This window comes from Carlito syrichta, unplaced genomic scaffold (genome assembly GCF_000164805.1).
Source record: "Carlito syrichta isolate Samal-C Ts95f unplaced genomic scaffold, Tarsius_syrichta-2.0.1 Scaffold305706, whole genome shotgun sequence".
NCBI classification, from domain to species: domain Eukaryota; kingdom Metazoa; phylum Chordata; class Mammalia; order Primates; family Tarsiidae; genus Carlito; species Carlito syrichta.
In genome coordinates, this window is record NW_007249802.1 from 18,459 (window position 1) to 26,790 (window position 8,332).

Genomic DNA, 8,332 nt, shown 5'->3' on the forward strand with positions numbered 1-8,332 from the left:
GTAGTACACGCCTGTAGTTCCAGCTACTTGGAAGGCTGAGGCGGAAGGATCGCCGGAGCCCAGCAGATTGAGGCTGCAGTGACCGGGAGCAGCCATTGCACTCTAATCTGGGTGACAGAGTGAGACTCCAACTCAAAAAAACCAAAAAACAAAAATAACATAGTCAATACACTACCCTTTAAACTCTCCACTCAACCCAATCATATACTCCTCAGTATTCTGTACCCTTGACTTCCCCAGAAGTGGTTGTTATGCTGAAGTTTATAATTTTCTTGCTCCTTTTTTGGTCTTACAGTTGCAGTCTGTGTATATGTGTGTGTGTGTATAATATATATAGCTGTGTATATGTGCCTAAGAAATTTTTATGTGGTTTTATTTTTGAGTTCTATAAGGAAAGTATCCTAGGGCTTGTGAGCTTTTGGAAATTTGTTTTTTTGTTTGTTTGTTTGTTTGTTTGTTTTTTTGAGTTGGAGTCTCACTCCGTGGTCCAGACTGGAGTGCAGTGGCCACTCCTGGCCACTGCAACCTCGACCTGCTGGGCTCTGGCAATCCTTCCACCTCAGCCTTCCAAGTAGCTGGAACTACAGGCGCACGCTACCATGCCCGGCTTGTTTTTTGATTTATTGTAGAGATGAGGTCTGGCCAAGTTGCCCAGGCGGATCAAAAATTAGCTGGAACTACAGCGTGCACCACCACACCCAATTAATTTTTTGGTTTTTATTGTAGAAACAAGATCTCACCATGTTACCCAGCCTGGTCTCAAACCAAAGTGCTGGGATTACAGGTGTGAGAGACCACCACAGCCTCAACCTGCTGGGCTCTGGCAATCCTTCCGCCCCAGCCTCCTGAGTAGCTGGGACTACAGACGCACCATTCATGCCCAGCTGATTTGTTTGATTTATTGTCGAGACAAGACTGGTCTTGAACCCCTGGTCTTAGGCAATCCTCTGGCCTCTGCCTCCCAAAGTGCTGAGATTACAGGCATGAGTCACCATGCCCAGCCAAAGATCTTTTTTTCCTACATCATTATTTAATAGGCTTCGTTTCCTTAGTAATTTACTGTGCTGCCTCTGTTACATTTCAAAGTACTAAGTATGCTCTTTTTCCGGGCTCTTTAGTTGGTTCCTTTGGTTAACGTACCTATCCCTGCACTATTGCCACCACATTGTCTATTCTTCTTAGCAGGTCCTCTCTTCTTCTGAAGTTTCATGACTACCCTTGGCCCTTTGTACTTCCTTATATCCCTTTTGATCTGTTTCCTAGGCTTTCTGTCTCTGGCCAAGATGACAACAGTGTGGAGCTAATAATGGCTGAGGGACCCTACAAGATTATCTTGACAGCACGGCCATTCCGCCTTGACCTACTAGAGGATCGCAGCCTTCTGCTCAGTGTCAATGCCCGAGGACTCTTGGAATTTGAGCACCAGAGGGCTCCCAGGGTCTCGTGAGTACAGGGGTTGGGACTGCAGGAAACCTAGTGTGAAAGAGCCTAGGGGTGTCGTGGGGCCTGACACTGAGTTCCTGGGAGGAGACAGGGTGGCAGGGCAGTCAGGTAGGGGATGGGGACTGGGAGAAACCTCTCTATCAGGGCGGGTAGGAACTAGACATGGGTTGCAACTTTTCTCCGTTTCCTGTACAGACCAGGAGGCAGTCACGTTTGTCACTGAGTTGTACCCTGGGCATCTCCTCTGGGAGGCCTGCCTGGGTCGCCTTTCCCTCTTCCCCTTCTCATATCATCACATTTCCCAGATTTATTTTCTTCCTTTTTATTTATTTACTTATTTTTTTGGTTTCTTTATTCCCCCCATCTCTGGAAGTTTGTCGACTGAAACTCACTTTTGTGTTTCTGTTTTTGTGTTGGTTTTGTGCTTCTTCTTCCCTTTCCCTACCCATCTCCTCCTGCCCCAGTTTCTCGGATAAAGTTAGTCTCACGCTCGGTAGCATATGGGATAAGATCAAGATCCTTTTCTCTAGGTAAATCCATGGCCATTGGTACTGTATCTGTTCCTCTGCTCTTACCCACCCATCACTCTGGTCCTCAGGGGAAGATGCCCTAGACCCTTCCATGTCCTGCCCTTCACTCATTCCCCTTTTCCCAGCTATGTGGTTTCTGGTTTCCTGTTCCCTCTTCCTCTGGCTGGGAGCCCCGTGGGAGAAGGAAGTTGAAATGTTGGAGTCCTCTAGAGCTGAAGGAATGTAGGGAAATTATTGCTTTGGTAAGGAGTGGTAAGATGCTGCCTATTCTGGGCTTCCTGGCTCTTAGCTGGGGTGTGCCTCATGTTCTGGGCAGAGCTGCTTGCCAGCTGCCCTTGAAAGCATTATTTGGCAGAACCTCTTGAGGTTCCTATGTATATTAGGAGGGGCTTGATATGGTATGACCCCTCTTATCTTTGCAAAACCCTATGTCAGACCAGGAGATTGAGGCCCAGTGAGGGTGGTTAGGGCCAGTCTCTTAATGGAGGAAGCAGAGCCAGGATTAGTATTCAGAGCCCAGGCTGTGAACCATCCTTCCTGTCTCTTCTGGGATGCTGGCAGAGGCTGGTGATTTGGGCCTGTGTATGGAAGGCACCTCCTGGTGGCATTATTCCTCATTTCCCTGTCATTTCTCTCCCCATCCTTTGCAAACTTACCTGGTCATGGGGGGCAGGGTTCCTTCTCCAAGCTTTGACATTCAGTCCCTTCCTCCATTGCCTTCGTTCCTTTGGACCCTTGGCTCTCTATTCCCCCACCCCTCCTTCCACTAGCCCCTCGTCCCTGCCCCCCCTGGATTGGAGCAGACAGCTCTCCTACCTTCCAGGCAAGGATCAAAAGACCCAGCTGAGGGCGATGGGGCCTTGCCCGAGGAAATACCTGGGAATGGTGACAAGGCAAGTGGCAGGGGTAGAGGGTGGGGGGATAGGGGGTTGGAGGATAGGACTGGCTGGGAGGCTGGAGGGAAGACCTACAAGAAACTTGAGCTTAGACTCATCATCAGGGATGGGATTTAGTTAATGGGAAGAGAAAGAGAGAAAACTGGTATAAGATTGGGTAGTGGTCTGCTTTCCTCCTTATAGCCAGAGGAGACCCAGGGGAAGGCAGAGAAAGATGAGCCAGGAGCCTGGGAAGAGACATTCAAAACTCATTCTGATAGCAAGCCATATGGTAAGTGGCTGGGAGAGCCTTGGGCAGCGGTGCCAGGGAGTCCTTGCCAAGCAGTAGCTCTGGAACATTTTCTTTGATTTTCTTCCAGGCCCCATGTCTGTGGGGTTGGACTTCTCTCTGCCAGGCATGGAGCATGTCTATGGGATTCCGGAGCATGCAGACAACCTGAGACTGAAGGTCACAGAGTGAGTCTTTTAATGACATTAGGATAGGGGGTGGGCAGAAAGAAGTCAGATATACAGACAGAGTGGATATTCCAAACAACTGTGGATCACTTCCTGTGCCTAGATCAATTTTGGGTGTCAGAAAATCCTTTAAGAAGGGCAGAGGACCCTTTTCTTATCTCTTACCTGTGTCTCCTATGGGGTGGAGTTTGCATGTGCCACAGCCTAGGACCAGTTGTCAGCCCAAATCTTGCTTGCAGAGGTGGGGAGCCATATCGCCTCTACAATTTGGACGTGTTCCAGTATGAGCTGTACAACCCCATGGCCCTGTATGGGTCTGTGCCCGTGCTCCTGGCACACAACCCCCATCGCGACTTGGGCATCTTCTGGCTCAATGCTGCAGAGACCTGGGTTGATATATCCTCCAACACTGCGGGGAAGGTGAGAGCATAAGCATGGGGAGAAAGCAGGGAGTGAGGCTTCTAGGCCTTAAGACAAGTGGTATGCCAGAGCATTCACTTTTTTTTTCTTTTGAATTGGAGTCTCACTCTGTTGCAGTGGCACAATTCTCCCAAGTAACTGGGACTACAGGTGTGTGCCACTACACATGGCTGGGGGAATAGCCTAATTGGGGGACTGGGTGAGAGAAGAGGCCCTGGGCCTGGTGAACAGCATTTGACAATCACCCCCAGTTGACACACACTTAATGGGGAAGGCTTTGCTCTTTCTGGACTGAGGGGATACACTTATTAATAGTATATTATGTGTTAGGCACCCTTTTAGGTGATGGGGATATAGTGCTAACTGGGGGTGACAAGGTCCTGACTCCCAGGGATGAGGACAGATGCTAAACAATAAAGAAGGCAAGATGAGTTCAGTGGTGGTAAATGCCAACAAGGACATGAAAGAGTTCATGGTGGGGTTAGGGGCTGTCCTATTTTAGGTAGTGTGGTTTTGGAAAGCCTCACTTAGAAGGCCACATTTATTTATTTATTTACTTACTTTTTGAGTCAGAGTCTCATTCTGATGCCCAGGCTGGAGTGCAGTGGCATGTTCATGGCCTCTGCTTCCTCAACATGCTGGGCTCAGGGGATCATTTCGCCTCAGCCTTCCAAGTGGCTGGAACCACAGGTGTGTGCCACCATGCCCGGCTTTTTTTTTTTTTTACTTATTGTAGAGATGAAGTTTCATCAAGTTGCCCAGGCTGGTCTCAAGTCCCCTGGTCTCAGGCAATCCTCTTGCCTCTACCTCCCAAAATGCTGGGATTATAGGCATGAGCCACCATGTCTGGTCAGAAGGCCACATTTAATCTCGACCAAAGTGACTCATAAGAGCCAACTGTGTGGCCACTGCCTTGTTAAGCTATGGTATGGCCATGTGCTCTTTGAGCTATGGCCAGGCCATGTTTACCAGCTTTGGGGAGGAGAATCACCTCTTTCTCTCTAATTTACTTTCTAAATAAACTCTATTCTCTAATCCTTTAAAAAAAAAAAAAAAGAGCCAGTTGTGTATGGACAAGAGAAAATTGCAGCTCTTGTCTTGGAGTTGGAAAATGAGAGGGCAGGACGTGTCTGACCTCTCTCTGGTCCCCTATACAGACCTTGTTTGGGAAGATGCTGGACTACCTTCAAGGATCTGGGGAGACGCCACAGACAGATGTTCGTTGGATGTCAGAGAGTGGCATCATTGATGTCTTTCTGCTGCTTGGGCCTTCTGTCTCTGATGTCTTTAGGCAGTATGCTAGTCTCACAGGTACATGGTGTCTCTGTTGCCAACAGCCTCATTTTTCTGCCTTTTTCTTTCGGAGGTCTTATGTCCTAGCTTGTTTTCTATCTTTGTACCCTTCAGCACCCTCTAGTTTACAACCCTCCCTCAGTTTCTGGGTGTTGGGCCTGATCCCTGTTGTGACCTTCTCCGATCCTGAATGAACCTGCAGGGACCCAGGCATTGCCCCCGCTCTTCTCCCTCGGCTACCACCAGAGCCGCTGGAACTACCGGGACGAGGCTGATGTGCTGGAAGTGGATCGAGGCTTCGATGATCACAATCTGCCCTGTGATGTCATCTGGCTAGACATCGAACATGCTGATGGCAAGCGGTACTTCACCTGGGACCCCAGTCGCTTCCCTCAGCCCCTCAACATGCTTGAGCACTTGGCCTCCAAGAGGCGGAAGGTGAGGGGTTGCAATCATGCTTGGTCTTCTCTGGGTAAGGCTGAGGTATAATAGCCCTGGAGAGCTCTGATCCCCTTGTTACTTGCCCCCAGCTGGTGACCATTGTAGACCCCCACATCAAGGTGGACTCTGGCTACCGGGTTCATGAAGAGCTACGGAACCTGGGGCTATACGTTAAAACCCGGGATGGCTCTGACTATGAAGGCTGGTGCTGGCCAGGTAGGCAGACCCAGAATTGACGTAGAGGCAATTAGGAGGCCAGGGAGGTAGAATGGTGGTTCTTTCGCTCCTTAGGGGGTTGACAGCCACCCTTAACCTCTCCCAGGCTCAGCTGGTTACCCTGACTTCACTAATCCTGCAACAAGGGCCTGGTGGGCTAACATGTTCAGCTATGACAATTATGAGGTAGGGAACACCTCTCCCCGTGACCTGTAATCAGTCTTTCCCACCCTGTCTCCCTGAATCCACCTATCTCTGCCTGTCAACCCTGCTTTGGTTGGCTGCCTATAATGTATCAGTGAGCCTTGATTCTGGGAGGGCCCTGAAAAATATATCTTTCTAGATTTCTAGGAGCTCTCTGGTTTGACACTCTTTGTCTTCTTCTTCTCCTCTGTCCTTCTGTCTCCACTTTCTGCCTGTGTTCCAGGGCTCAGCTCCCAACCTCTATGTCTGGAATGACATGAATGAACCATCTGTATTCAATGGTCCTGAGGTCACCATGCTCAAGGATGCCCAGCATTATGGGGGCTGGGAGCACCGGGATGTGCACAACATTTATGGCCTCTATGTGGTAAGGAGCTGAGAGAGAAGAGTTGGTGGAAAAACAAGGCCCAGGGAACTTGCAAGAGATGTCAGCTGGTTTTTACTTCTCACTACCCTTCTTGTCTCCTCTTTCCACATAGCACATGGCGACTGCTGAAGGGCTGACACTGCGCTCTGGGGGCATAGAACGCTCCTTTGTCCTGAGCAGGGCATTCTTTGCTGGCTCCCAACGCTTTGGTAAGATTTGGAGAGTGGCACTATGGTAGAAGAGTGTGAAGGCCAGAGCTGTGGACCTGGGTCTGGCTCTCTAAGGAACCTACCCACACAGCCATCCTCTGAGCTGTATACTGCATCCTCCCAGCTGTGCACTTTGAAGGAAGCTAGGGGAGAGAGGTCCAGTTCCCATTCAAGTGTTCTTGTGAACTCTGGCATCTTCAGCAGGGTCCTGGATCCCAGAGCAGATGTGACATGTCAAAGAGGTCTGCTATATAAAAGACTGAGCCCCTTCACTGTGTGTAAGCTCCCTCTTGTCTTCCTCAGGAGCCGTGTGGACAGGAGACAACACTGCTGAGTGGGACCATTTGAAGATCTCTGTCCCTATGTGTCTCAGCTTGGGGCTGGTGGGACTTTCCTTCTGTGGGGGTAAGAGGGTGAGGAATTTGGGGTCTTGGTTTGATGGAAGAGGGGCAAAGTAGAGGGCACAGGACCTAGGCATGAGCAAAGAGAGCCAGGAGTCCATAGAGGGGTCTTGGGAAGCTCCTCAGGCAACATCTTATCTTCACCCACTTTTCCAACCTGCTTCCTCCCTCCCTTCTCCCAGCGGATGTGGGCGGCTTCTTCAAAAACCCAGAGCCAGAGCTGCTTGTGCGCTGGTACCAGATGGGTGCCTACCAGCCATTCTTCCGGGCACATGCCCACTTGGACACTGGACGGCGAGAGCCGTGGCTGTTACCTTCTGAGCACCATAACATAATCCGAGATGCCTTGGGCCAGCGATACTCTTTGCTGCCCTTCTGGTACACCCTCTTCTATCAGGCCCATCGCGAAGGCATTCCTGTCATGAGGTAAGACATTCAGTTGGGTTTGTGTAGAGTGGGCTGAGGTGGCTGGGGGCCATTCAGGACTGGGCTGCGTCTCTGGGCCTCTTTCTGTAGAGGAGGAAGTCTGGTGTTAAGGTCAGGAGTAATGGGGATAAATAATAGCAATAAATATTTAAAGAAAATTGTTAGCAATCATGAGGTCTTTGACAAAAATTAAAGAGTGATGGGATTGGATGGTTGCAAAAAGCCTTTCTGAGAAGGCCATATGAGATGAGGCCTGAATGATGAGTGAGACAGACTCTTGTGATCTAGAGGAAGAATGTTTTTTTGTGTGTGTTTTTTTTTGAGTTGGAGTCTCACTCTGTCGCCCAGACTGGAGTGCAGTAGCTGCTTCCAGCCACCGCAGCCTCGACTTGCTGGGCTCCGGCGATCCTTCTGCCTCAGCCTTCCAAGTAGCCAGAATTACAGGCATGCGCTACCACGCCTGGCTGATTTTTTTATTTATTGTTGAGATGAGGTCTCACTGCCCAGGTGGGTCTCGAACCCGCGGTCTCAGGCAATCCACTCACCTCAGCCTCCCAAAGGTGTGGGATTACAGGCTGAGCCACCAAGCCCGGCTAGGATGAATATTTTTTATTGATGGATTGGATCTTTTATCATTATGTAGTGTCCTTTTACATCTTTTTAAATTTTTGATAGCTTAAAGGCTGTTTTATCTGATATTAAGACAGTAACTCCTGCCTTCTTTTGTGATTCATTTGCCTGGTAACTCATTTTCCATCCTTTAACTTTGAGTCTGTGTGCATCCCTTATAATGAGATGAGTCTCCTGGAGGCAGCAAATAATTGGGTAATGGTTTCTCTTCCAGTTTGCCATTCTGTGTCTTTTCATGGGTGCATTTAGTCCATTCTCATTCAGGCTGATTATTGAAATGTGATTGTTGATCCCTGTCATGAGATTTTTATAAAGTTTTTTCTTTTGGTTTTAGGGTTGATGTATGTTTGTATGTTCAAGTTTCTTGTTGTGTTGTATTCTCTGTTGATTCTGTTCTCTG

The 8,332-nt window shown here is 49.1% G+C and overlaps 1 protein-coding gene across 7 annotated transcripts in view; it reads left to right on the top strand.

The window, feature by feature from the left end:
* The window catches only part of GANAB (glucosidase II alpha subunit), a 19,155-nt gene that overhangs the window by 7,323 nt on the left and 3,500 nt on the right, over window positions 1-8,332 (top strand). For 4 of the 7 annotated variants that reach the window (XM_021714696.1, XM_021714695.1, XM_008062452.2 and 1 more), the window contains 13 exons: window positions 1,264-1,443; window positions 2,797-2,866; window positions 3,053-3,140; window positions 3,229-3,325; window positions 3,565-3,745; window positions 4,903-5,056; window positions 5,241-5,476; window positions 5,569-5,695; window positions 5,802-5,881; window positions 6,123-6,266; window positions 6,379-6,475; window positions 6,779-6,880; window positions 7,059-7,302. In XM_021714696.1, coding sequence (XP_021570371.1) covers window positions 1,264-1,443; window positions 2,797-2,866; window positions 3,053-3,140; window positions 3,229-3,325; window positions 3,565-3,745; window positions 4,903-5,056; window positions 5,241-5,476; window positions 5,569-5,695; window positions 5,802-5,881; window positions 6,123-6,266; window positions 6,379-6,475; window positions 6,779-6,880; window positions 7,059-7,302 — 1,800 coding nt within the window. Of the gene's footprint in view, window positions 1-1,263; window positions 1,444-1,907; window positions 1,974-2,743; window positions 2,867-3,052; window positions 3,141-3,228; window positions 3,326-3,564; window positions 3,746-4,902; window positions 5,057-5,240; window positions 5,477-5,568; window positions 5,696-5,801; window positions 5,882-6,122; window positions 6,267-6,378; window positions 6,476-6,778; window positions 6,881-7,058; window positions 7,303-8,332 lie in introns of all 7 variants that reach the window. The other 3 variants (XM_021714693.1, XM_021714694.1, XM_021714698.1) reach the window with 2 other exon arrangements.